At 55.5% G+C, this 24,964-nt stretch overlaps 8 protein-coding genes across 8 annotated transcripts; 4 read left to right on the forward strand and 4 right to left on the reverse strand.

The window, feature by feature from the left end:
* Positions 1-736: 736 nt before the first annotated feature.
* L226DRAFT_558335 (uncharacterized protein) lies at positions 737-2,153 on the reverse strand. Its single transcript, XM_067683236.1, has 4 exons — positions 1,972-2,153; positions 1,629-1,902; positions 1,105-1,575; positions 737-1,034 (listed from the first exon to the last, which is right to left on the reverse strand). The coding sequence occupies exons 1-4, from the start codon at positions 2,115-2,117 to the stop codon at positions 882-884; spliced, it is 1,044 nt and encodes a 347-aa protein (XP_067538941.1). The 5' UTR covers positions 2,118-2,153; the 3' UTR covers positions 737-881.
* A 1,214-nt stretch (positions 2,154-3,367) lies between these two features.
* Positions 3,368-5,918, forward strand: L226DRAFT_531717 (uncharacterized protein). The gene is made up of 11 exons (XM_067680132.1): positions 3,368-3,788; positions 3,844-3,963; positions 4,016-4,041; positions 4,094-4,162; positions 4,216-4,223; positions 4,278-4,424; positions 4,480-5,087; positions 5,142-5,190; positions 5,247-5,311; positions 5,372-5,671; positions 5,727-5,918. The coding sequence occupies exons 1-11, from the start codon at positions 3,383-3,385 to the stop codon at positions 5,843-5,845; spliced, it is 1,917 nt and encodes a 638-aa protein (XP_067538942.1). The 5' UTR covers positions 3,368-3,382; the 3' UTR covers positions 5,846-5,918.
* A 1,156-nt stretch (positions 5,919-7,074) lies between these two features.
* Positions 7,075-9,786, forward strand: L226DRAFT_481122 (uncharacterized protein; the record flags this gene model as incomplete). Its single annotated transcript, XM_067676919.1, has 11 exons — positions 7,075-7,465; positions 7,524-7,643; positions 7,693-7,718; positions 7,772-7,840; positions 7,896-7,903; positions 7,960-8,106; positions 8,160-8,767; positions 8,822-8,870; positions 8,921-8,985; positions 9,060-9,341; positions 9,398-9,786. The coding sequence occupies 11 exons, from the start codon at positions 7,075-7,077 to the stop codon at positions 9,514-9,516; spliced, it is 1,884 nt and encodes a 627-aa protein (XP_067538943.1). The 3' UTR covers positions 9,517-9,786.
* L226DRAFT_531718 (uncharacterized protein) lies at positions 9,647-10,379 on the reverse strand. Its single transcript, XM_067680133.1, has 3 exons — positions 10,180-10,379; positions 10,087-10,128; positions 9,647-10,018 (listed from the first exon to the last, which is right to left on the reverse strand). Exons 1-3 carry the CDS (start codon positions 10,268-10,270, stop codon positions 9,903-9,905), a joined length of 249 nt encoding a protein of 82 aa, XP_067538944.1. The 5' UTR covers positions 10,271-10,379; the 3' UTR covers positions 9,647-9,902.
* A 428-nt stretch (positions 10,380-10,807) lies between these two features.
* L226DRAFT_531719 (uncharacterized protein) lies at positions 10,808-12,859 on the forward strand. Its single transcript, XM_067680134.1, has 6 exons — positions 10,808-10,962; positions 11,031-11,541; positions 11,593-11,735; positions 11,827-12,090; positions 12,147-12,308; positions 12,365-12,859. Exons 1-6 carry the CDS (start codon positions 10,928-10,930, stop codon positions 12,501-12,503), a joined length of 1,254 nt encoding a protein of 417 aa, XP_067538945.1. The 5' UTR covers positions 10,808-10,927; the 3' UTR covers positions 12,504-12,859.
* On the reverse strand, positions 12,640-17,962 carry L226DRAFT_481126 (TPR-like protein). Its single transcript, XM_067676920.1, has 15 exons — positions 17,768-17,962; positions 17,659-17,716; positions 17,555-17,605; positions 17,414-17,499; positions 17,276-17,363; positions 16,938-17,222; positions 16,632-16,884; positions 16,404-16,582; positions 16,197-16,354; positions 15,733-16,133; positions 15,318-15,676; positions 14,357-15,265; positions 13,468-14,300; positions 13,225-13,411; positions 12,640-13,158 (listed from the first exon to the last, which is right to left on the reverse strand). The coding sequence occupies exons 1-15, from the start codon at positions 17,887-17,889 to the stop codon at positions 12,820-12,822; spliced, it is 4,308 nt and encodes a 1,435-aa protein (XP_067538946.1). The 5' UTR covers positions 17,890-17,962; the 3' UTR covers positions 12,640-12,819.
* Positions 17,963-18,089: 127 nt separating this feature from the next.
* L226DRAFT_502844 (phosphatases II) lies at positions 18,090-20,702 on the reverse strand. Its single transcript, XM_067677904.1, has 9 exons — positions 20,511-20,702; positions 20,381-20,444; positions 19,978-20,317; positions 19,453-19,914; positions 19,253-19,392; positions 19,099-19,198; positions 18,945-19,034; positions 18,400-18,887; positions 18,090-18,337 (listed from the first exon to the last, which is right to left on the reverse strand). The coding sequence occupies exons 1-8, from the start codon at positions 20,655-20,657 to the stop codon at positions 18,467-18,469; spliced, it is 1,764 nt and encodes a 587-aa protein (XP_067538947.1). The 5' UTR covers positions 20,658-20,702; the 3' UTR covers positions 18,090-18,337; positions 18,400-18,466.
* A 354-nt stretch (positions 20,703-21,056) lies between these two features.
* Positions 21,057-24,619, forward strand: L226DRAFT_543750 (glycosyltransferase family 2 protein; the record flags this gene model as incomplete). Its single annotated transcript, XM_067682220.1, has 4 exons — positions 21,057-22,680; positions 22,729-22,964; positions 23,023-23,885; positions 23,935-24,619. 4 exons carry the CDS (start codon positions 21,057-21,059, stop codon positions 24,617-24,619), a joined length of 3,408 nt encoding a protein of 1,135 aa, XP_067538948.1.
* Between the last annotated feature and the right edge of the window lie 345 nt (positions 24,620-24,964).

Here is a 24,964-nt window from a genome sequence, read left to right on the forward strand (position 1 = left end):
CACGCACTCGAATTACGCCCGGGGCTCAGCCATGTTTCCTAGCATGTGTCTTTTGTTAGATATTCCGTTCATGAAGCGATCCGCGATGCACCGTCGGCCCGATAGCATCTCGTTCGTTCTTACGTTTTTAGTACGGAATGGGTAAGAGCAAGGCCACGTCCAGTGACCTTCAGTGGGAGTATTGCAGTTCCTTCATTGGCCTAAAATCGCTCGCAACTCTCGTAGTAAGCATTGTCCCAAGCACGGCAGCACCGTCCTGAAGGATTGTACGTACTACGAGATCCACTGGGCTCACTCGTCCAATGGATAGTAAGTCAATTCCTCCCGCGAGAGGCTAACACTACAGTCGCTCTCTTTCCTTCCTACATGTGGCTGTAGAGCGGTACCCGCAATTCCCATCCACGCGCTCCGGCTTTACGAGTCGCAAGATATTGACAGGAAGGCGTCTTCTTCCACTCCCGTGTTCTGCCCGGCCGCCCGTCCAGTTCCAACGCTCTCACAGAGAAGCAAGGGTAGAGGGTGGGATGCTGTAACGTCCGACAGCACCGACACCGGATACTTAATCACCGCAGAAAGGCATGGATGGACCTTACGACACAATCACAATCAGCTGCACACCACGAGTTCTTGATGTTATGCATTCCCTCAGGGATTACCTCCGGAGAAGGCGGGCACCAGCCCGCGACGCGCTCGACGCCCGGAGCCGGAGGCGTCACGGGAAGCCCGGTACAGGGGTGTCTGCAAAGTGCGAAGCAGGACGCGTCGCGCGCAACGCTTCTAGAGTCGATGGCAACAGCAACAGGCGGATAAAATACAGCCCCAAGGGGTAAAAGAGACTCCAGAAGCACAAGAATTCAGACATATCAATGGCCCCCGCCCGATCAGCCTTCTCCCGCGACCGAGAGCTCGTTGGGCTCCGATCGGTCGGGGCGAACGCGACCCGCAGAGAAAACCCACCCTCGCAGGTCTTCGTCGGCCATGTACCATGGAGTGTATGGACGTACTTCGTCTTCTCCCTGGAAGTCGGCATCGAGCTGCAACAACAGACCCCAGAAGATTTCTGTCAGCGCACGTGAGGGAGTTAGTGTGGTGGTGCACACGTACCGTGGGCCAATATCCGCACTGTGGGGGTACATCGCTCCAGTCGATGAGGCCGAGCGCATCGCGCAAGTACGTGCCGTCGTCCAGGTCGTCCAGGTCGTCCAAGCCACTCGGGACCCGCCCGAAACCCTGTGCCGAGACGGGAACACCGAATATTCGGCAATTGGTGTGGTCGCCGCCGCAGGACGGAGTATTGATGGCTATTGGGGTCACATGCAAGGCAGGTGTGATGTGGCAGGCCGAGGAGTTTGGGTCGGTGGGTGCCAGTACGTTCCTTGGCGTTGAACGATAAGAGCGGTGAGTGCGACGGTGGTCCACAACCGCCCTTCCATGGGAAAACACAGAGCCGTCGTCGACTGCTTTGCTTGTAGGACGCTGGAAGTATTTCATATTGCTTGCGCGTTGCGGCATGAGTCGGACTTCCGGGTCGGACTGGTCAACCGTCGCAGGTCGCGCGTGGCCATGCCCATCTAACTATGGTGACCGGGGGATCAGTTTGACAGCAGCAACGGAGTACCTATCCGTACCTTGCGATGGAGAATATTCGCTGGGAGGGCCGCGCATGACAGGAGAACGGAGACTGCAACCACAATGCCTACGGTCCGCAGTAACGCACGCCGACCGGGGCCTGCAGGTACACCGTCCTCGGTCGTTCTTGAAGCGAGAGCCTGAAGGACGTTCGGAGGTAAGTAGGGTGCTTCCTCTTGTCTCCGGTGATTGTGGTTGATGGGTTGTGGCTGGGTCGTCCATTCGATCGCTGACGGCAGAACTACTGGTCCTAAGGACAAGCGTGGAATGGGGCTAGAAGGAGACCTGGAGTCAGTGTCTCCGCGTCACATTGGGTAGTATTCAGCTGAAGAGCGGACATACCTAGAGATTCTCATGGTTCTTGATGGCGCCGAGATGGTCGGAACAAGCATTCGGGCGAGAGTGGCGGATATGTTGTCGACAGAGAGCGTCTGGAGAACGCCCATGAGGGCGAAAATGCAAGTGACAACCAGGCTTGTAACAAGCATCTTGTCAATCTTCTGGGCACAGAACGGGTGATGGAGATGAGCAACTGTGAAGGTGAGCAGGAACGTGGCGAGTGCGTGAGTTTAATAGTGGATAGGCAGTTATGCGTGCTTTCATGGCGAGCACGTAGTTCTCCTTTGTTAGTATCCGTTTTATGTTACCAAGGAAGTGCAAAAGTTTGACGCATCCGGCCGCAAAGTGAGAGGTACGTTTGTTTCAAGTTGTAACGTTAACGCACGGCGCATTTGCTCCTTTGTTATATGCGCTTATAGCGTAGCGGCGACGGAGGTTCAGGGTGCAACTGCACTACTGAACCAAGGTTCCAACCAATGCAAGGTCCATCTCGCGTTACTAGTAGTAAATCGTGCGTGAGTTCAGTGTGTAGGTTGAGACAAGTCTGAGAGCTTAGAGAGTGATGAGCACGGTCGACACCACTTCCCGTGAGCGTCTCGGAGTCGGACTCTCCCCGCGAATGGCAGTCCACGTGGCACTAGACCAGGAATCTCGATCTTCGAGTCCTCTTTGTCCTGGACCATCTCCTGCGCGCACATGGAGTCCTTGCACTAGCTTTAGTCCTTCTTCACGGCGGTTGGAAAGAACTGGGAAGGAAAGTACGTAATCTCGGAGAGGGACTTACCTGACCGTGAGCGTTTCCTCAGTATCCTACTACGCTCAGCTTCAGATATGCTCCTCAACATCGATTTGCTCGGTCAATCAGTGACGCCATTCAGTACTGCGGCATAATCCTACATATGTTGACGGTACCAGTATGACCAACGGTTACCTCAGCATATCTGTCGAGTGCGCAAGCGAGGCGAAGCGAGATTGCGCAGTCGGCTTCTGACGGCTAACGTCGAGCAAACGCCATATTCTCCGGTCAGGATGGCTTGACGATGGCTTCATGCTCTATTCCAACGTTGTGTAAATTGTGCGTGCTACTCAGCATCCCTAATGCTGCGTTACTCGCTGACATTACGGTATAGACAAGCTTGTCGTAGGGGTGCTTTACACCCGTGAAACTGATCGAGCGGTTCGCTAGTACAACGTTTCTCCTTGGGTCTTGGTACACGCAGATGATGCGCGACTCGCATACGCTAGGAGCGCCGCCTTGCAATGAATTCGTCACTGCGCATGCGACCTATCGGAGGTATCGCTCTTGGAGCCTTATAGCTATCGAGCAAGATGCACGCCGCACTCCGTCTTCCGTTCTCTCTCCCTCTCTCCACTTCCGCTTCTTCACTTTCCTTTTCATTGCTACCTTTCCAACATGGATGTCATGAAGACCATGATGCCGGCGACGGCGCCTTCGCCTCAGCTTCCGGACATGGTCGTGTTCTTTGCACGAAACCAGCTCTACGCCAAGCAAGTATGGTGGTTTCTTGCCAGCTTTATCGGTCTCGTGGCCGTTTGTCAGTCCCTCTCCTGGGTCATCAGCAAAGCATTCGCGACTTCTTCAATGCCGCGAGAAGCCGATCCAGAAGGACGTCAAGCGATCCGGCGTCGGGAGCGGGATTGGAGCCGCCTCCCGTTGACTGTGGTCAATTATTACCGGGTTCTAGCGTTCAGACATACCGTCGGTGTGGGCCAACTCCTGGACTTGAACATTACAATCGCGGAGGCTCTCATCACGGTTGGATATATTGTGGCTTTGTTTACATGGGAGTTTATCAACAGTACGTCCGTTTCGTCGTCCGACTTCGAGACATATACCGACTTACCTGCATCTAGCGACGACTCTGGCTGGCCAAAGGCTCAGCTGGATGTACTGGTCCGGAAGGGCCGGTACTCTGGCGATTGCCCAGTTCCCGTTGATCACCGCCCTCGGCACCAAGAACAACATCCTATCATGTGAGTACTAGAATCTTCGTGCACGCTCTTGGTCCTGACCCATGTCCTCCAGACATCACGGGCGTGAGCTATGACAAGGTACGGCAATCTCTGAATCATTGTTCGTACGGGTTACTGACCATCCTGAAAGCTCAACTACTTGCATCGCATGGCTGCTCGCGTCACGTTCGTTTTACTGTGGATTCACGCAGGCACCAAGGTACGTCTCCTTTGCTATGAATCATAACACCCCCTGAGTACAATTTTCTACAGATGTATTTGTGCGTTGAATCTTGTCCTCCGCATTCGCACAATGCAAACTGAGTGACTTTCAGCCTCCCGCCGATTGTCTACGAGTCATGGTTCATCCGCGTAGGCATTACAGCCATAGTTGCGGTCTCCATTCTCCTCGTCATCTCTGTCCGCCCAATCCGTGCCCGCTTCTATGAGACTTTCTTCTACACCCACGTGTCCATGGTCCTGTGCGTGTCTCTCTTACCATGAAACCGAGACCGAGTACTCACCACACGCATATAGAATCATACTCGTTGGCGGCTTCTTCCATGCCGACGAGGCGGCCAGACTCGGGGAATACGTCTGGCCCTGCTTCCTCATCTGGGGCGCCGACCGTCTCCTTCGCCTTTTCCGCGTAGCCTACTTCAACAGCAACGTCTACGGCGGCAATTCCGCACTTGAGGCCACCGTCGAGCTTGTCTCGCCACAGTTCGTCAAGCTCGGCCTCACCCGCCCCTCGCACTTCAAGTGGACTCCTGGGCAAGCTGCCTTCCTCATTGTGCCGGAAGTCTCTGGGTTTCCGCTCGAGGCGCATCCATTCACAATTGCGAGCGTCGACTCGAGATACCGCCTTAGGAACGACTCTGCCGGGAAGCGCTACCACGAGTCAGGCAAGTGTTACCAAGTGGAGGCGGGAGAGAGCTCAGCTATGGCGCTGAACGAGGAGAAGTCTCGGACTGACATCGTGTCTGACCATGAGCGGGTCGAGTTCTTCATCAACGTTCGGGAGGGTTTCACGAAGCGCCTCGCTGCTGCTGCGAGCAGGGGCGAGATGGTGAAGGTGTTTGTTGACGGACCTTATGGTTTCTCGCCGAACTTGAAGGGTGACGACACGGTCGTAGTTGTTGCTGGTGGGCCGCCTTGTTCTGCTTTGCCCCGTTGCCTCCAGTTAACATTGTTGTCAGGTGGTTCTGGCGTCTCGCTCGCCATATCGACGTTCCTCGGCGTCGTGAGGTGACTTATGCCATCTCTGGTCCGCATCCGCACAGGCTGTTGAATGACATCTACAGTGACGTTCAGAATGCCAGGAGCAAGACACGCAAGATCGTTTTTCTCTGGTCCATTCGTGACGCCAGTACGTTACGTCTTTCCCTACCATTCAGCTAGTTGCGCGCATGTCTGACGCTCTCGAAAGAGCAAATCGAGTGGATATCCAAGGCTCTGACCAATGCGCTTGAGCTCGCTCCCCCTTCCCTCGAGATCTCTGTCCGCATTTTCGTCACGGGCCGTCAGAACCCACTTCCTATTACCCAGACGCTGACGATGAACTCGAGCTACTCCATGACCACATTAGGCAGTCCCACGCCAACGAACGATGCATTCCCGAAAACGATCACAGACTCCCCGTCGGTGCAAATCACGCAAGGACGGCCGGACATCCGGAAGGTGCTCAGGGATGAGGTCGACGCTACGGTGGGACGCTTGTCCGTTACAGGTGTGTCCTTGTTGTAGCTGATGTCACATTGAGATAAACTTACGTCGACGTGCAGTTTGTGGTTCGGCCGCCATTGCGAAGTCGTGCAGGGACGCCCTCCGTCTGCCGTTCAGCACAGCACTTCACGGAGGGCCCGATGTTGTTCTACATGTGGAGTCCTTCGGCTATGCTTAACTTTCCGTGCAGTACTTTACAACTTTGACTACAATACTTCGAAACCTATATGTACACTCCTATATTATAGAGCCAAATGCATTGCGCTTGGGTACTGTCGCCTGAGACCTATATACGTGATCTGTCGGCACGCGTGAAACTCGCCAAATGTCTGTTCGGGGTCCGTGACGGCCCGATGGATGCAGGCTTTATAGCCGCCCATACTCGGCAAGGCCCGAGCCAGTCTCTCTCGCAGACCACTCGGCCCTTGAACTTAGGCCTCCCGGATCCGTGATGATGTTCGCAAATCAGCTACAGTGACTTGAAGTTTGCCTGAAGGTTGCGGCACAAGAGGACGGGTTCCGACATAGTACTCCGCTAACACATTTTTCCACTCACCAATGCGCATCGCATCTAGGAGCTGGTATCCAACGGAAGAACACGGTGATGGTGCGTACTCCTTCCGCCTGCTAGTACTAAGCCGCCCCTTCCGATGAGATGACGCCGTGCGCGACTATATGGGGATGTAGACTCAGAACAAAGCTCTCCCCCAGAAGAGTTACTCAGCACCTATTCATTTGCTTGATATACGTATACACATTGCTCGCATATACTCGATCCCTGCAATAGCAACTGCAAGCTACATAGGTCAGTCGCTCTGATCCCAAGTCTACCTGTAAGTCATTCTAACGTTTGCGCCGTAGTAAACGCCGATACCTGCTACTGCCAAATCACAACTATGTACTACAGCATCGTTAGTATGCAAGCTTCTCCACGCTGCCACACCGATCCTGTTCCAGCCGAACTGTCGGACACAGCTTTCGCACTCATGCGATGCCGTGCTGAGGAAGTCGTCCCCCTCCTTATGTCATGAAATCCGCAAGCGATGCGAGTTCCTTGTAATTGGATCAACCGACTGGGGATATGGAATTACTGCATCGCCGAACTGGCGCCCTCAACGCTCCGCTGTCAGCAAGTGAAAAGATCTATCCTCTGATGCTGTTCTACTAACCCTGCTAACGCCTCCCAGATGGGGTAGGGATCTGCGCTCATGTATCGACAGCTCCTCCTGGCGCGCACTAAGGAGGAGCACCGCCGAACACCTCGCACTACTCGCACGGCCTGCAACAGCTCGCCCGTCTCATAAGAGGTGAGCAAATTGCGGGTTCCTCCATCTACTTCCGCTTACTTCAACTTCCCCTTCCTCTTCTATCATTACAGAACTTCTCAGCTTCGCAATGGACGTCATGATGGGTATGATGCCAGCGACGGCTCCTCCCCCTCAGCCTTCGGACATGGTCATCTGGTTCACCCGAAACCAGCTGTACGCCAAGCAAGTCTGGTGGTTTGTCTCCAGCTTCATCGGCCTCGTGGCCATCTTCCAGTTTCTCTCCTGGGTCGCCAGCAAAGCCTTCGCGCCATGTCCGGCTAATATGCGACAAGCAGACCGGGAAGGACAAGGCATGGTCCGACACCGACGACGGGATTGGGGCCGTCTTCCTCTAGCGTTCGTTAACTACTTCCGCGTGGTGGCATTCCGGAGCACGGTCGACATAGGCCAGCTGTTGAACATCACGTACGCGGAGGCATTCATCACCGTCGGATATATCGTTGGTATCTTCGTATGGGCCTTCATCAATAGTGCGTCCACCTTTGCTTCGACAGATTTCCAGCTCATATCACTCACTGCTTTACGTAGCGACGAATTTGGCTGGTCAATCGCTCAACTGGCAGTACTGGTCAGGGAGAGCTGGGACGTTGGCCGTCAGCCAATTCCCCTTGATCACTGTCCTCGGCACGAAGAACAATGTCCTATCTTGTGAGTAATCCGTGCGTCCTGGAAACACCAGACTGACTCGCATGTACAGACATCACAGGTGTAAGCTACGACAAGGTACGATATGACCGATCCCATCATTCGTCAGCGTGAAGTTGACATCATACTAGCTCAATTACTTGCACCGAATGACTGCTCGTGTCGCCTTCGTCTTGCTTTGGATTCACGGTGGCACCAAGGTAAGTATATGCGTGCATGATGCATCGAGTTCGCACTGACATTGTTCGTCTGTAGCTTGCATTGTGAGTAGATTCAAAGATGAACTCGTAGCAACTCGCCCATACTAACATCCTTATAGCCTTCCTCCCGCCGCTTTTGACTCCTGGTTCATCCAAGTCGGCCTCGCAGCTATCGGCGGATTCTCCGTCCTATTCCTCGTTGCATTCCGTCCATTCCGCGCTCGGTTCTATGAGATGTTCTTCTACACCCACTTTTTCATGGTCTTGTGAATTCCGTCTCTCTTTCACTGCACGCGCACGTCAGCTAACCCATGTTCAGGCTCATGCTCGTCGGCGGCTACTTCCACGCTAACCAGGCAGCGAAGCTCGGCCCTTACATATGGCCCTGCTTCCTCATCTGGGGCTTCGACCGCGCCCTCCGCCTCTTCCGCGTCGTCTACTTTAACAACAACCTCTATGCCGGCGGTAAGGGCCTCGACGCGACTCTCGAGCTGCTCTCGCCGCAGTTTGTCAAGCTGAGCCTCACCCGCCCGGCGCAATTTAAGTGGACCCCTGGACAGGCGGCGTTCCTCATTGCGCCTGGGGTCTCGCGCATTCCGATCGAGGCACATCCATTCACAATTGCAAGCGTGGACTCGAGGTATCGCTTGAGGGGCTCTGCGAAGAAGGGCGCCCGCATGGACTTGATGGAATCGGAGGCGAGCTCGTTAGTCGAGCCCCACGCGACTATGAATGAGAAGGACGGCATGGACGAGGGTGTCCTACCGTACTGGGAGGAGGTCGACTTCTTCATCAATGTTCGGGAGGGTTTCACCAAGCGCTTGGCTGCGGCTGCGAGGAAGGGCGAGAAAGTGGACGTGTTCGTTGACGGTCCGTACGGCTTCTCGCCTAACCTGAAGAATGACGATATCGTCGTGCTCGTTGCTGGTGCGTCCGCTTCAAGGCATCGCTACTTGTTGCTGAGCTCTTTGGCACTGGTAGGTGGCTCAGGAGTCTCGCTTGCGATATCGATGTTCCTCGGGGTCGTCAGGTATGTCGCCGTCCTTCCTCCTTCAGAAGGCTGCTGACTGGTTACCGCAGTGATGTCCAGAACGGGAAGAGCCGGACGCGCAAAGTTGTCTTCATCTGGTCCATCCGCGACGCGAGTACGTGTGTCGCTCTACCTCATAGCTACCTCATAGCATATGCCCCGAAGTGCCATACTCACTGTTCCTCACAGAACAGATGGAGTGGATCGCCAAGCCGCTCGTCAACGCGCTCGAGCGCGCGCCACCCTCTCTCGAGATCGCAATTCGCATCTTCGTCACTGGGGGGCAGAAGGCCGACCAGATGCCGCTCATGAACAACAACGATAGCGACTCCATGTACTCAATGGAAAGGTCCATGCGACCGCGCATGCTCGCGGATTTCCCATCGGTGCAGGTCACGCCTGGGCGCCCGGACATCCCGAAGATGCTCAAGGACGAGGTCACCGGAGCAACTGGACGCCTCTCCGTCACAGGTCAGTGTTACAGCGCGCTGTCGTGTGTGAAGGTGTCGCTGACGTGCGATGCGTAGTATGCGGGTCTGGAGCCATTGTCAAGTCGTGTAGAGAGGCACTTCGCCTTCCATTCAGCACGACGCTTTTTGGAGGCCCGAGCGTCGTGCTGCATGTCGAGTCCTTTGGCTACGCATGATCACTCTCTCCTTCTTTATGCTCTCGCCTTCTTTCGGACTTTGATTTATTCACGTGGACGTAGAGGCCACTTTTCCCTGGACATTCTCATTCATACATTCGTTTGCCTCATGCCCAAGGCGTTCATTACTGGCACTTGCGGAAGGGCCGATTCCAACGTTCCCGATTCCAGCCTTGGCCATACTTGGCGATGATAGGAAGGATGACACTGTCCTACTGCGACAACTGCCTGTCTCCGTCGCGGTACTGCGAACATGTCTCATATAGCAATCATAGCGCAACAGTGTGGCGGGAAATGATGAACTCTGACAGTCAGGGCAGTGGCACAATGGTGCGTCTCCAGGTGGCTCTGAGCGATACGCTCGAGGCTTAGCCCCCCGGCAGGTCCTACGAGGCAGCCATAGACTGCTGAGGTCCAGGCTGAGCTGCCACAGGTCCCCCCGTCTGCTCCATTCCGACAGACTCGTCATCATCTTCGTCTTTGCGCTTGCCACCGCTGGACTCTGGAAGTCCAAGTTGGTTCAGTACACCTTATCCCAGGCGATGAGAGTCGGGTGCAAGCTCTACGCACTGAAGAGGCACCATGGGTTGCTGAGGTTCATGCAGGAGAGACCTAGGGGGAGAATGTCAGCCTTGTAGTATGTGAGTTTACGGTGACACGCACAGCAACAGCAGCCACAGCAGATGCTGAGGCATGCACTCAGGACGCTTTCCTGGCGCTCCTCAAACTCGGATCCCGCGTCGCTGGCAGGCATGTCGGGTATGGTGCTGGAAAGCGGCAGGGTATATCAGGAGGGGCGGCGTTGGCTGGACACTGGAGCACTCCAGGTGCACCGTGGAGGAGAAAGGAGAAAGATGTTCGTCTCCTAGACGATATCGATGACATTGAGTACTTATGCCCTTGCTTACACACCGCCGCTGTCTCAGTCTGGCTTTGATCTACATAAGCGTGTACCGGATATGTTGCGCTTCTAGGAAGTTGATGGATATTGTTGTTCGAACTCGAAGCTGTGTTCTCGCGAGTCGGCGCGACAGATACCGCCGCCATGACTGTGATCGCGCAGCCAAGCTGAAACATGTATTCTGGAGCAATTGACGTTCAGGCAGACAAGAAGTTGTCGTTGCCGCAGTTAACCAAGTCAGCGCGTGTACTAGACTTGGAACTTCAATATGAAAGCTTAAGCACGACGAGCTCGAGCAGAGGTCCCTCAACTCACCGTCGGGCGCCAATGCGTACGGCATATGCCGAACGGCGCCTATAGTTCCGAGCAGCTTGCGTGAACTTCGGCCGTGGCTCGTGGGCGCGTCCACTGCTTTTCACTCCTCCCACTTGCTTCCCACCACGACGGACTTTTCCTACACGACCTCGGACGAGAAGGGAACGACAACGGCGAACACGGAGACCTGATTTCATGATTGCTTCGTTGAGAAATGGGTTGGCGGACGGGTGAGTGATCAGACTCTGTGGCTCGGCAATGCTTGCTTATGTGCTCTCCTCTCACTTTCGGCGGACAGTCTTACGGTGACAAGACACCATCACTCTGTCTCAGCGGCTCGGTATCGACCTCGACACATACATCTGTCCTCGCGCGCACCGGATGGCCTCTCGTGGCGCTTCTCGGGGGCCGTAGCCGTCTACCGTCCATGTGTCGGCGTGCGGTACATTGCAAGTCGGACGACCGGGGAGTCGCCTGCGAAAGACATCCCTCTTACTGTGCCAGCCACTTCTCCGAAGAAGCACAAGGTTGAACTTCGTCCGGGCCCCGTGAAGCCACAGAAGGCCTCTTCCGAGGCCACGTCCATTCCCCCGCCCTCCGCAACCCTTTCCGCCGCTCCCGAGTCCTCTACTGCGACACCTCATGCTCCTTCAGACGCGTCCAAGTCTCACGTCAGCACGCATCCCGAGTCCGTGATCGAGACCGCTAAGGAAGACTACTTCGACGCCTCGCAGCACGGCATCCTCGCACCACCTCCGGAGGGCGCGTCGTGGGTCAGGAAGTTATACCACCAGGGGAAGGAGCTCTTTGTATGTCTTTTCACGTCCTGCCCCGTACCCACATGAACCGCTGCTCTCTAGAAATTCTACTGGAACGGTGTGAAATTGATCAACATCCACCGGAAACGCGTCCGCGCCATCGAGGCGCGCGTCAAGTCCGGTGGGACACCTTTGTCACGACGGGAGTCGCGCTTCATTGCGCTATACAAGGAGGACGCGCTGAAGTGAGTACTGAGCTTTGGACCACACTTTCCTTCTCCTGCACTGTCATTCCGCGCACAAGGCACTGACAGGCCCGTCCTGTGGCATCGACAGGCTCATCCCCTTCATCCTCATCGTCATCATCGCCGAAGAGGTCATTCCACTCGTGGTAATCTACGCGCCCTTCCTCCTCCCCTCTACTTGTCTCCTTCCCTCGCAGAAAGAGCGTATAGAGAACAAGCGCCGCGAGAAGCAGAAGACCTACGCGGAAAGCATGCGCTCCATCTTCCAGGGCGTCCACAGCCGCGCCGTCTCAGAACCCGAGCTGTCGGCGGACGCGCTCCTCAAGGACCGCTCCGTGCCTATCTCCTACCTTGGGTATGTCTTCGCAGCTGTCTCTGATCATTGGTTGTTGAGCACTCACGCGCGAGCAGGCTGTTCGCACAGTCGACGTTTGGCCCCCCGCCTATCCGGATACGACGCGTCAAGAAGCACCTGAGCAGCATCGCTGACGACGACGCGTTCCTGCTTCGCGAGAACCACGGCGAGCATTTGACTGCTCTTGCGCTCCGCGAGGCTCTCGAAGAGCGTGGAATGTAGGTGTCGTCTTCTACTACCTGCTAGTATCTTTCGCTCACGAACGCTGGAGTAGTATCACGGAGGGTCTAACGACCGACGCTATGCGCGCCCGGCTACACTGGTGGCTGACAGAGTCCGCCAAGCCCGAGAGCGATCCCATCCGCAAACGGCTTGAGCTCGTTGCGGCCAACGTGGTTGGGAAGCACAACTGAGTGCTGGTGCTGAGCTATGGGACTAGGCCCGAGCTCTTATAAGTACATCCACATCTCACCTAATAGAGTATCCGGAGCACTTCGCACGCACGACGAGGACATACGGGCTGTGCTCCATCGTACCACACAGTATTGTATATGGCGGGTAATGGCGGTATATTCACAGCTCAAAGACATACATTCTTTATTCTCATTGAACTACACCCGCTGCAGAGCGCTAGTCGAGACACGGTCGGGCTGCTACTTGATACATCGAACAATTAGGTGCTACATGGGTCGCTCCTCCTCTCAGACATATGTACATCTCGCGCGCAGGTCACGATGAAGCCGTCCGGCTCCGGATGTACGCCAGCACCTCCCAGCCGCGTCTGTCCCCTGGCGAGAGCATGACGCCCTTCTGCGCGAGCTTGAGTGCCTCCGCCGCTGTCGCCCCAGTCCCGCTCTCCAAGCACAGCGCAACGGAGTGCAGAGCGAGCGAGGCGCGTAGTTGTGCAAAGTCGCTGTGCGTCTGCGCGGCGCCCCCGAGGATCGCGAGCGCAGCTGCGCTCTTCCCGCTCTGGAGTGTCAGAGATGCGAGGTTGCGGCGGACGTCCGTCCGCTCTGGCTCGGTGTGCACGGCCTTCTCGGCGACGGAGAGGGCTTGCTGCGCGTCGCCCTAGAACAGAATCAGAGCATGACAGTGAGCCAGCGAGAATGATAAGGCAGGCTGGGGGACACGAACCTGGCCAAGGTGATGCTGCACGAGCAAGTAAGTGACGTCGCGTTCTGGATCGCGCTCCTGGCGTTGGTCGATAGGCAGGGACAGGAGCTCGGACAGTGCCGCGTCGACGAGGCTGTCGTCGTCTGTAAGAATGCCCATGCCTGCCAGAGTGTTAATGGCCATCAGGTTCTCCGGATCGTACTCGATACTGCGAATCCCCATAAGCAAAGTCGTACTCCTTCGGACAGTGGACAAAGCACAAACCTCTGAAGGAGTTGTGCCTTGGCAGACTCCTTTGCCTCTTCCGTTCCAATGGCCCAAAGCGTCTGCGCGAGCAGCACGACGACATGTCCTCTGATGGTTGCGTTCTCTCCCGCCGTCGCCATCGCGGCCTCAAACTGTGCCAATGCCTCTTGCAGGTTCCCCAGCTTGAAGTTGGCTAGCCCCGAGCCGAACTGACACTGTGCCAGGAGCGCTTGCATGTTGGCCTGCGTCCCCTCTTCCTCCGGCTCGTCCGGCAGCAGGCTCATCGCTACCTGGTACGACTCCAGGGCGCCTTCGTAGTCGCCAGTGGCCAACCGCAAACGCGCCACATTTGCGTGGGCAGTGGTGAATTGTCGTTCGGTGACTGAATCCTCGGTCTCTTCATACGCTGCCTCCAGGACGGCGATGGCACGTGTGATCAAGTCGATGCCCAGCTCGATGTGTCCGACACGCTCACAGACAAGACCGAACAGATGGAGCGCTGTCGCATCTCGTGGACGCTGTTTGCAGTACCGGTCGAGGACGAAGAAGGCTGGTAGAAGAGCTTCCGACGATGCTAAGCGCGACCTGGTCGATGTATTGACCCTGTTGAAGAGGCGCGTGGCGTACTCCAAGTCTGCTTCCGGCACAGCTGCAGTCAAACCAGTCGCATGCGCGAACAGCGCGCTGGCATCCTTGTGGTGCTGGTTCGCGGTTGCGACGAGACCTTGGCCCACCCAAGCTAATACGTAGTCTGGATCGAGCGTCTGCGCCTTGTAAAATGCCTCGTTGGCGAGCTCGACGTCTTCATGTTGCAGATAAAACATTCCCAAACTCGTCCATGTACCGGCATTCTGTATACACCATCAGTCAATTGGCAGTAGCCACATCGGATATCAGGCCTTCTCACCTTCCCGTCGAGCTCAATCGCTCGAATGTAGGAATGCTGAGACAGAGTAGGCTGAGACAAGAACGTTGCATTGCCGAGAGCAAGCCAGAAAGCGTCATTGGAGGGTTCGAGACGCAGTGCATGCTTGAACTGGGTGATAGCTTCCTGTCCGGCTCGTTCGCGCCTCGTGCTATCCAGTGTACGCCGAGCAAACGTTGAGAGCGCGATGCCGAGGTCATAATGTGCAGCACCACTTGCAGCATCGTTGAGGCCGCCCAAGGACAACCTATACTCGTATGCAGCGAGAGCAACCTGGAGAGCGAACCAGGGAAGACTGATGGATTCATCCAATGCGAGCGGATAGGTGAGAATGTCCACGAGGCCCTTGCCAGGGTGCTCCGTCGCGAGCGGGACGATGGTAGAAACAGTATCCTGGATGGCCTCTTCGTCAAAGAAGACAGCAAAGGACGAGAGCTGCAGCAAGGCATCGGCAATCGTCTTCCACGCGACTCGACGGAAACCTGGACTTGCTGCAACGAGTCCGAGCGTGAGCCGGACGGCAGAGGTGAAAGACGTCTCAGCTCTGGCAGTGAAGCCAGTTGAGAGTTCCAGGCGCCCCAGGTCCAAGTAGCTTTGGCCGATCGAGTGCAGCACGCCAAGCTCTTGCGGACGGTTTTCCAGAATTCGCTCAAAAGACTTGATCGCTTCTTCGTATAGACCCATCTGACGCTGCACCTCTCCGATGAAGTACGAAGATACCCAATCCTCCGGATCCAGCTCGCGCGCGTGCTCAAGTGCCTTCAGAGCGGCGGCAAAGCGTCCTGCCTTGCTGTACGCCTCTCCAAGACGCATCCACGACATGTGGTCGTCGACATCTGTCCTGAGAGCGATCTGGTACGCTTCGATGGCCGGGGGATAGTTGCGCCGGGACTGGAATGTATAGCGTAAACGACATGTCAGAGCAAAACTCTTACGGACGTACCATCTCCACAGCTCCGACAGCCTTCCATGCCCAAGCATTGATTGGTAGGTATCGCCGCGATGCCTTCGCCTCTGGTCCCTCTTCAAGCCCGCCTTCGCCTTCGATAGTGCGGCGCGCGACGACTTCCACGAGATCCCATTCGCCTTCGTCTGCGAAGCCTTCCGCCAATCTGCGCGCCGCTTCCGCTTCCCTGGGATCGAGCTCGAAAGCCTTCTGGAAGCACTTTGATGCTCGACTCGGGTCTGGCGGGGAGAGATACTCTGAGTAGTAGATGCCCAGAGAGGTGAACGCGGGAGCGAACGTCGAGGAGCGCTTGAGCGCTGTGACGAAGTACTTGTATGCTTCGTCGCGATGCTCAACTTAAGAAGGCTGTCAATGTCGTCGGGTAATAGAGGTAGCACAGTGATATACTTACCGCCCATGTCCCAGTAGCACCGGCCAAGCCGCCACCAGGCCCGAGCCTTATCATCGTCTCTGCCTTCGAGCTCGTCGAGTACGCGGATCACCTCGCGGAGCTCATCTGCGGCAGCTTGCAGGTCTCCACACATGACTGTACACCAGGCATGTTCTTCCTTCGCCCGCAATCCGTGTTCGACCCCGTCTGCGTCCAACTCTGCCACTTTCGCAAAGATCAATGAAGCTTCCGACCACTTCTTTGCATATTGAAGTATGAAGCCCCTGCCCATGAGAGCCGGGATGTTCTTCGGATCTTCGGCGAGGACTTCATCTATATATCTCAACGCGCGGGTGTGGTGTTTGGGTGGGAAGTGGTGCACGAGAGACGTTCCTAGTGTCGTCTTGAATGCCTTCTTCGTCCTGTAAAATCGCCAAGACCCTGTCAGTCAGCGAACCGTTTCTGACAAGGCTTACTGCACATACTGCCTGATTGGTCGACCCCAGTTTTGTTCAACACGGCGCACAAGCTCAAGGCCGCTCTCAGCTACCTTGATCGCGTTTTCATAGTCAGCATCTTGTTCGTACAGTTCTGCTATGATCCGATGGGCTAATATGGAATTGCCCAAGCTCGTAAAGGCGTCCTACAGTGTTTCTGTTAGATGGTGCATAGAACGGAGTATCTGAACTGACCATCATGGCGTCAATGAGGTCGAGTTCATCATCGGCATCTTTGTGAGCCTGCTCCTCGTCCTCCTCTTCATCTGACAACGGTATGCGCATGTACTCAAAATAGGCCCTTAGCAGCTGGGCCAAGGAAGATTCCGGGAAGACTTCTACGAAGCTTCGGAGCAACCCGAAGTCGTAGTCCTCTGTGAACTTGTCAGGAATCTGGGCCAACTCAATTCCGGGAGACATCACCTATGCGCTCCGCATCCTTGCTTTCAATTAGAAGGGTCCACGCCAGTTCATCCGGGAGCTTCAGGAGGACGATGCCCTTGATGAGTTCCTCGACTTCGGCAGCTAGACGAGCCTTCTCCTCCTTGCGCTTGCTGTCCGTCGGTATAGAGAACAGATGACTCTGCTTCATGCGAAGCAGCTTCGACTCGGTCTGGCGCCGGAGGTCATCCGAGGTATTGGGATGGTTGAGGACTTCGTCATAAAGCCGCGGCAACTGCACAAGAGAGGTGAGGCCTTGACCATCAGTGTATGTATATGAACCTTTACCTGTGACTTGGACAAGATCTCCAGTGCGACCTGCTTTCTTGTCTCCTCTGGGGAAACTGCATCCAGGCGTTGTCTGCGCTTGGCGACTTCGGCATCTCCGACGGCTTTCTCCTCTTGCTCGTGTATCGATACCAGCTCTTCCAAGATTGGGAGTGAATCGTGGACGGCCGATTGAGCTACGAAGGTAGTCGTCGCTGTGAGATTTGTGGGGTCGGGTGGAGGGAGAATCGAGAGCACAGGGTAGAAAGGTGAATCCGGGAGCAACAACGACAGAGCTTCCGCAAGCTAGCATACTTTAGTCACCAAGCATCTTCGCGCGCCGGTCTCCATAGGCTCACCTCTAGCCGCGTGCTCTGTAGCCGTTCGGTATCGCGCCGAAGGTCGATGATCTTCTGGATCGCCTCCGCACATTTGACAGCGTCGTTCCTTGGGCGACGTGGAGATGCGTCGACATATTACAATCAAGGATCACTTACGATTTCGCATGAATCTCGGCCAACTTACGCAGGGTCTTCAGAGCCTCTGGCCAGTTCTCACTCTCTTCATAGAGCTTCAACAAGCCCTGTATCGAAAACAATTGTAGAGACGGTCCGTATTTCATGATCGTTGCGACTCACCTGCCACGCTAACAGCTGTTCTGAGTCCGTCTCTATCGCCTTACGATATGCCTACAATGACCTGTCACTCATGGCTCTCCGGTGCATCTCGAAGCAGCAGTTACTTGCTCGCTTTCGCTATATTGCTTGAGGTTCGAGAAGGCGATACCAAGGAAAACATGGCTGTACAAGCAATTCTATAACTGATCACCTGCAGATAATAGCAACACATACGCGTGATAATTGCTGGGCTCATATTCGAGCACGTTAAGGGCCAATTCACGAGCCTTCTCATAGTCCTTCTTGTTGATGGCATCGCGAGCCGCCTTGACCTTTGTCTTCACGAAACTCGACATGAACTAGTACGCGCAGTCTGCGCGCGGTATTGTTGATCTATTGAGGACAGGTGCGAGTGGGTGTGAAACAGACACAAAGGTATGGACTATGGAGGAGACAATTTAGGAAAGCCTGCGCACGCGCGTCCAATGTAATATCCGGAAAAGTCGGAACTTCCCGGTGTTGTCCCAACGTTGAAGTACTTGGAGGAAGAAGTCATCAGGGCCCATGCATTACTCTCATTGATCCGTCGAGGAGGTAGCTACACGCAAGCTATCTACATGACTAAAGAGCCAGGAGAAAATTGTGGAGCAAAGGACGGAAAAGTCGGTCACCGCAGTAGACATCATTCAGAGTCGCAAGCAGATCAGTACTCATGACCGTGAAAATTGTACAAAAGACACACTAGTAGCTTCGCAACTAATCGTGGCGACGAGGGATATATAACTATTTGACTTCCGGGGACGACTGGGTGAGATAGGCAATCAGCATCCCTAGAGCTATAACTGACATATGAAGATGTTACTCGCCTTACTCGTGTATATACTACAAGACAACAGCTCCATTACAGATCACGGGTAACTAAACCGCAGTCCCTCACTCGACACTCGTGTCCCAATCCGCGAAAAGATCCAAGTATGATGTAGGCACAGTGCTCAGCTCCGAGCGGTCGCGGAGGAACTTGATGTAGTCGACCAGGAACCGAACTTGCTCGTACGTCTCGACGGCCTTCGGGCTCCTCCGTCTCCGTACCACCGAGATGAGGCGCTGAATGAGGTCGATAGTAGTGTCGTCGACCAGCTCGGAGTCGGAAGCTTCTGTCTGCTGAGATTCGAGCCAGCCGCAGAGTCCGAGCCTGAGCATCCAACAGCATGCGAGGATGCCAGCGCGGCCGACGCCACCTCGGCAGTGTACGAGGACGGCCGAGCCGCGCAGGGTGTAGGTGTCAATGACCTTCATGAGGTGTGCATCTAAGCTCTCAAGGTCTATCGGAGCAAGGCCTTCAGGTATAGGTATTCTGATCACAAGTTCCGTCAAGGCCAGCACATTGATTTATACCCGTCAGAAGGCGCACCGAAGGACATCAATACCAAGTTCGCTGGCGACATTGGCGTACTCGACCCAGTCGACACCCAGAGACATGAGCTCGTCGTCGTCGAGGCAACTACGTAAATATAAAGTCAGCATGTACGACAGTACAAACTTATAGGGGCTGCAAGAAATCTTACCAGATGATGCATGTAACACCAACGTTGCTGATGCGGGTGAGGTCTGACTTAAGGTCTCTACAGACTGTGCTGCGCCCCCGAACGGGACCATCAAGTCGTACTGGATGGACATATGTCAGCATTTCAATGGGATACAAATTTGAGAGGACTCCACCTTTCTTGCCGGGGCATGAGGACATGTACAGATTGCCCAACAGCTTCGTACTCGCGTCGGCAGGTATCGTAGGAACATTGGGTATAGCTATGCTAATGATGGTGGAGTGTGAGACCATTGGTAGTTCGACCTCTACCCGCCTACGATCCCGTTATCAGTATTTGCTTCGCGTTCTTGGTTGAACGAGCACCAATACATACCGCGATGGTTCGTCCTTGGGCTCGCATTCGAAGACAGGCGGAGATGAACAGTTGCGAACAAGTCTCGGCCGTGCAAGACTGTTAAGATCGCCGTCCGAGCGTGATGTTTTACTTGGGGCAACGAAGGACGCTGGCCGAGAGCGCTTCTTGGGAGTTGGCTGGGGAGAGTCCAACAGGAAGGCGCGCCTGACAGTTGGATGAATCCAGAACAAACTCGACAGTCTTAGAGACTTCGCCAGAGACTGCGCCGGCGATGATGCTGGTGTGGGGCGGGGTACAATGATGGAATGAGGTGGCGGCGAACGAACAGTCTTCGATATGACGGGCTCCACCGGTGCAGGTATTAAGCGGTCGAGTAGTTGAGCAGAAGGAACGTTAAATACGACTGGATAGCGATGTGTGGCCTTGCGAACTTGAGACGAGATAGTTAGTAGTACTTCCGAAGGTATTATGGTAGATATACTGGCTCGCGGGACCGTCAGCAAAAGGGCTCCCGTACGGTGACGTATGCATACGAATACATACACGATTGGATGAGTTTCTGATGTTTGCCAGTGAGGTAGCGGCGTAGGCGTGGTGGCGCGTCGATCATCCGCCGACTGGGAACCGGGTAAAATGATGGACGAAGAGATGGCAGCGGATATTTGCTCGCGCAGATCCGGGTGTGCGGAAGGTCCAGATGCCGTCATAGATACCCTGGCCTCGTCAGTACGCACCGACCAATGTTCCGCAGGGACGCGGACAGAGGGTTGCTTTTGGTGAAGCCACCAGGCTCTAAGTTCCGCGCATTGCATCTGATGCACCTGCATTTCCTGGAAATGATCCGGCATCTGCAGCGAATACGGTACATATGGTAACGGTGACCCTGAAAAATAGGGGGTTAGTTATGGACTCAGTGACCTTGCCACGTCCTCTCAGATGAGCGTACCCTTCGGACCGAACTTCAGCCGGTTGTATTCGCTTGCATGATGTTGTGAAGCCAGCCGCGAGAGCTACAAAATTAGTATGCGTGAATAGGGTCATTCAGACAGTATCTCGTAAAACTTGAACATACATACCTGTGCTACTACGGGATCTTCATGAGAGGTGATTTCGGTAGTTTCTCGAGTTTGGGATGACGCCCGACCGGATGCGACGCGTCGCGCGAATGGAAGTTCGCTCGCCGGACTTGGCACGGGGCGAACGTCAACAATGGCGGTCGCCATACGATGCGAGAGCGGTCATGGATGTTGGAAACAGCGAGCTCAGGTATTTGGCCGGTTGCGACAACAAGCTTTGTGAGCGGCTCGAGGTTACGTTGATTGATTGGAACTAATAAGAAGTTCATCAGAGATCTTCCTAATTCAAACCTCGGGGCTATTGTTAGTAGTACCCCTCGTTTACTTATCCTTTCCTGGAGGCGATGGCTACTGGTAATCGGAGTTCGAAGTAACTAATCATCCCGTTTACGACGTCGGCGCGGGCGTTCGCGTCGTTGCCTTCTCCTTCTCATCGCCGTCGTCGTCGTCGCCGTCGTTGCCGACGTTCCCCTCACACTCTTTCTCACCGACCTTCCCGCCCTCCTTCAAGCTGCCTGTCCCTCACGCCTTTCCCCCTCTTTGAGCATGTCTGCTCACGTCAAGTACGACCCCTCCGATGTACCAATCCCGACCTCAAGACCCCTCCAGCCCTCGGCAACCACTGTCCGACGTGCGAAGACGCTTACTCGTCCGGAGCGTAGCGTAGCTCCGGTTCCACTCATTAATGCCCAGACATCGCATATCCCTACTGGCTCTACACCGTCCACTCCGGAGGGCCCACCGCTCGACGCATGGCGCATATTCTCGCGAATCGTGTCGTTTTGGGCTCCCAACTTCCTCCTCGAGTCGCTGGGCGGACTGAGGGATAAGCAGAAGCGTCAGGCATGGAGGGAGAAGATAGCGCTCTGCTTCATCATCATCGTTATGTGCGGTATCGTTGGCTTCCTCACTGTCGGATTCCAGAAGGTCCTATGTCCCGACACCGCCCAGTTCGTGAGCAGATTCTCGCCGAAAGGCTCAGTGGGCGGCGTGCTCGGCGTGCAGGGTTGGCAGATGAACATCACCAAGTTCCCCACCGCCAATGGCGTCAACTTCACTGACCTCCTCAAGTCGCCGGGACAGGACATTACTACGCTTTTCCAGCGCAACGCTAGCCAGTACCCTGCTTGCAATGGTCTATCCTTCCGAGCGGCCGCCGAAGCCCCCTGCCCGAACACTGAGAAGTGCCCCATCGGTCCCCTCACGACAGCGGAACTCCAGTCCATCGGATTCCTCAACACTTCTCTCATCGTGGGTTACGACTGGGACGAGGTGGCAGCACTGCAGAATTACTTCGTCATTGACGGTGCGGTATTGAACATGAACTCCTACATGGCCCTTCACCCCACTGCCATTCCCTCCGACAACGTCGATGCGGCGATTCGAACTGTCCTACAGTCCACGCCCGGCGACAGCGGACGTGACGCGACGCGCCTCTTCTATTACCGAGAGGAGCTTCGCAAGGCGGTACCGTGCCTTGTCCAGCGGTACTACGCTGGCAACATCGACAAGATCACTCCCGGATGCGTGGTATCCCAGTTGGTGTTGTACGCCGGTCTCATCGTCGTCATGAGCCTGGTGCTCGTTCGCTTCGTTATGGCCTGTGTCTTCAACTGGTTCATGTCTTCCCGCCTTGCCGGCCCTCCTGACACCCTCACTCTCAACCGATCCGCGATCAGCCCTGCGGTCATGCCCGAAGGCGCGAACGTCTCGATTGACAACCCCAACGGGACCGCGCCTTGGGCTGGCCCTGATGGGCAGAAGAGGTTGATGAAGTCGGGCAAGGGCGGCGCTCGTTCGCTCGCGTCGTCCAACTCCACGCTCGTCAACAGGGACAGTGGCACGGCGGCGCCCATCATGAGCCTTGCCCAGATTGGCGCGGAACTCTTTGCAGTGTGTTTGGTGACGTGCTACTCGGAGGGTGAGGACTCGTTGCGGACAACACTCGATTCCATCTCTACCACCTCATACGCGGATGGACGCAAGTTGCTGTTCGTCGTCGCGGACGGTATGATCACCGGTGCTGGCGAAAAGCGCAGTACTCCCGACATATGCGTCAGCTTGCTTGAAGCCGATCCCCGTTTCGGTAACCCGGTTCCCATGAGCTACGCTTCCGTCGGTTCTGGAGCGAAGGGAGAGAACAGGGCCATGGTATACGCTGGGCATTACAGTGAGTTCGCCTGTTTGATTTCTGCGAGCAACCTTGACGCCTATGTAGCCGTCGCTGGTCGTCGGACGCCCACGGTCATCGTCGTGAAATGCGGTACGGAGCAGGAAGCTGCAACAGAGAAGAAGCCGGGCAATCGAGGCAAGCGTGACAGTCAGTTGATTCTGATGAACTTCTTCTCTCGCGTCACATACAACGACCGGATGTGCCCTCTCGATTTCGACCTGTTCCGCAAAATCCACGTTCTCATGGGGGTCACTCCTGACTATTTCGAAGTTTGCCTCATGGTACGCCTGCGGTTGTTCTATTTTTTCTCATCCGCGTTTGCTAAGTTCATTCGCCCAGGTGGATGCCGACACGAAAGTGTACCCAGACTCGCTGAAGTATCTCGTCAACTGTATGCACCATGATCAGATGATCATGGGCGTATGCGGTGAGACGCGGATAGCCAACAAACGTCAGTCTTGGGTGACGGCCATTCAGGTCTTCGAATACTTCATCTCCCACCATAACGCCAAGGCCTTCGAGTCCGTCTTCGGTGGTGTTTCCTGTCTTCCAGGATGTTTCTCTATGTTCCGTCTCAAAGCCCGTAAGCAGACCGGCGACGACTGGGTACCTCTCATTATCAAGCCGGAGATCGTGAAGGAGTACAGCCAGTCCGTGGTCACGACCCTCCACGAGAAGAACCTCCTACTACTCGGTGAAGATCGTTTCCTCACTACGATCCTCCTGCGCACATTCCCGAACCGCAAGATGATGTTCCTCCCACAAGCGAAGTGCAGAACTGTTGTTCCCGACACTTTCAGCGTCCTCCTCTCCCAGCGTCGACGGTGGATCAACTCCACCATTCACAACTTGATGGAGCTCGTCCTTGTGCGCAATCTGTGCGGAACGTTCTGCTTCAGCATGCAGTTCGTCGTCTTCATGGATCTCGTCGGCACTGTTGTCCTCCCCATCGCCATCTCTCTCACCTACATGCTGATCGTTACCATGGCCCTCTCGCCTCCCCACAATTTCGAGGAAGCAATTCCCCTTGTTCTCCTAATTGCCGTCCTCGGCCTCCCCGCCATCCTCATCCTCATCACGACACGCAAGGTCGTATATATCTTCTGGATGTTGATATACCTGTTGGCACTACCGGTGTGGAACCTCGTTCTTCCTGTGTACGCCTTTTGGCATTTCGATGACTTCTCGTGGGGTGAGACTCGGTGAGTAGCGTCGTGTTTGTGTCGTGGCATCATCTGACGCCTTTCACAGTAAAGTCGAGGGCGAGGCTAAAGGCGAAGCCCATGGAGATGGCGCGGCCGCTGTTGGAGCACGCAACGTCCCTATGCGTCGTTGGGAAGACTGGGAGCGTTCGCGGTTACGGAAGATCCGTCGGGAAGAGAAGCGGAGACGAGAGTTCGAGCGCACGCACGGCGCCTATATTGGCTCGAACGGCGAGCTCACCGCACGGAGCGAGGTCTTCAGCCAGTACGATGGTTCCGATACGGTCTCTGTCGCATCTTCCGACGACGACCACTGGGGGGCGCAAATTGGTGGCTACAACGAGAACAGCGTACAGTACCCTCCACCACCCCTCGGTCTCATGCCAAACGCATTCGCCAGCGCGGAAACAGTCGCCGGATCTGATCTGGAGGCGATGCTTGAGGTTGGCTTCGATGACCGACCATCTCCCGGTCGCGCGCGTGGTACCCAATATCCTCCCGCCGAGAAGGGCAACGGCTATGCTCCTTTGTCGAGATCAACGTCTCCTGGGTTCATGCCGACCACTGCACCTTTCTCACCATTGTCGCCCACGACACCAGGAGCGACCGGAGCGGTAAGCTCGGCGGTCGAAGGTGAGTGGCGGACACATGCGAAGAAGCGGAGCGGAGGGCGGTCCGGTGGCAAACACGAATACGGGCCTCTGGGGCCTCTGGACCCTGGTTCAAAGTTCTAGTTGCCGTACCTATCGCATTCGCTTTCTGGACATGGACCATTCTTCGCTCGCACCGTTCTCGACGCTGTCTTACTAGTTCTATACCCGCCGCATACTCAACGCACGCCCTACCCTCACCACTGGAACCGTAACCCTCCTCATAATGTCCCTCGTGTGCTGTTCATCGTACGTAGCACATTCACCCTCGCACTTTGGTCCCCTTGTTCCCCCTTCACCTCCCCTCCTTCCGACCACAGGCATACCTCACCTACCGCCGCTACCTCGTACCACACCGTTTGTTACGCCGCACGTCAATAGCATAGCACGATGAATCTCGCTCTCTTCAAGCGTTCTCATATAGGGTCT

The sequence above is a fragment of the Lentinus tigrinus genome, assembly GCF_003813185.1.
Source record: "Lentinus tigrinus ALCF2SS1-7 unplaced genomic scaffold L226scaffold_5, whole genome shotgun sequence".
Lineage (NCBI taxonomy): Eukaryota > Fungi > Basidiomycota > Agaricomycetes > Polyporales > Polyporaceae > Lentinus > Lentinus tigrinus.

What these genes read in the sequence shown, in the direction of transcription:
- L226DRAFT_558335 (XM_067683236.1), bottom strand. Translation starts at nt 2,117, where the DNA reads ATGCTTGTTACAAGCCTGGTTGTCACTTGCATTTTCGCCCTCATGGGC. An exon ending in CGAATATTCTCCATCGCAAG is followed by an intron (nt 1,576 to 1,628) that starts GTACGGATAGGT and finishes CGGTCACCATAG; the next exon opens with TTAGATGGGCATGGCCACGC. An exon ending in AGTGCGGATATTGGCCCACG is followed by an intron (nt 1,035 to 1,104) that starts GTACGTGTGCAC and finishes CTGTTGTTGCAG; the next exon opens with CTCGATGCCGACTTCCAGGG.
- L226DRAFT_531717 (XM_067680132.1), top strand. Translation starts at nt 3,383, where the DNA reads ATGGATGTCATGAAGACCATGATGCCGGCGACGGCGCCTTCGCCTCAG. An exon ending in TACATGGGAGTTTATCAACA is followed by an intron (nt 3,789 to 3,843) that starts GTACGTCCGTTT and finishes ACCTGCATCTAG; the next exon opens with CGACGACTCTGGCTGGCCAA. An exon ending in ACGTTCCTCGGCGTCGTGAG is followed by an intron (nt 5,191 to 5,246) that starts GTGACTTATGCC and finishes TGACATCTACAG; the next exon opens with TGACGTTCAGAATGCCAGGA.
- L226DRAFT_531718 (XM_067680133.1), bottom strand. Translation starts at nt 10,270, where the DNA reads ATGCCTGCCAGCGACGCGGGATCCGAGTTTGAGGAGCGCCAGGAAAGC. An exon ending in CTGCTGTGGCTGCTGTTGCT is followed by an intron (nt 10,129 to 10,179) that starts GTGCGTGTCACC and finishes TTCTCCCCCTAG; the next exon opens with GTCTCTCCTGCATGAACCTC. An exon ending in CAACCCATGGTGCCTCTTCA is followed by an intron (nt 10,019 to 10,086) that starts GTGCGTAGAGCT and finishes TTGGACTTCCAG; the next exon opens with AGTCCAGCGGTGGCAAGCGC.
- L226DRAFT_502844 (XM_067677904.1), bottom strand. Translation starts at nt 20,657, where the DNA reads ATGGCGACCGCCATTGTTGACGTTCGCCCCGTGCCAAGTCCGGCGAGC. An exon ending in CCCAAGGACGAACCATCGCG is followed by an intron (nt 19,393 to 19,452) that starts GTATGTATTGGT and finishes ACGGGATCGTAG; the next exon opens with GCGGGTAGAGGTCGAACTAC. An exon ending in GGTGTTACATGCATCATCTG is followed by an intron (nt 19,035 to 19,098) that starts GTAAGATTTCTT and finishes ATATTTACGTAG; the next exon opens with TTGCCTCGACGACGACGAGC.
- L226DRAFT_481126 (XM_067676920.1), bottom strand. Translation starts at nt 17,889, where the DNA reads ATGTCGAGTTTCGTGAAGACAAAGGTCAAGGCGGCTCGCGATGCCATC. An exon ending in CAAGGATGCGGAGCGCATAG is followed by an intron (nt 16,583 to 16,631) that starts GTGATGTCTCCC and finishes ACAAGTTCACAG; the next exon opens with AGGACTACGACTTCGGGTTG. An exon ending in TGCAGCATCACCTTGGCCAG is followed by an intron (nt 13,159 to 13,224) that starts GTTCGTGTCCCC and finishes ATTCTGTTCTAG; the next exon opens with GGCGACGCGCAGCAAGCCCT.
- L226DRAFT_531719 (XM_067680134.1), top strand. Translation starts at nt 10,928, where the DNA reads ATGATTGCTTCGTTGAGAAATGGGTTGGCGGACGG. An exon ending in ACCAGGGGAAGGAGCTCTTT is followed by an intron (nt 11,542 to 11,592) that starts GTATGTCTTTTC and finishes GCTGCTCTCTAG; the next exon opens with AAATTCTACTGGAACGGTGT. An exon ending in GCTCTCGAAGAGCGTGGAAT is followed by an intron (nt 12,309 to 12,364) that starts GTAGGTGTCGTC and finishes ACGCTGGAGTAG; the next exon opens with TATCACGGAGGGTCTAACGA.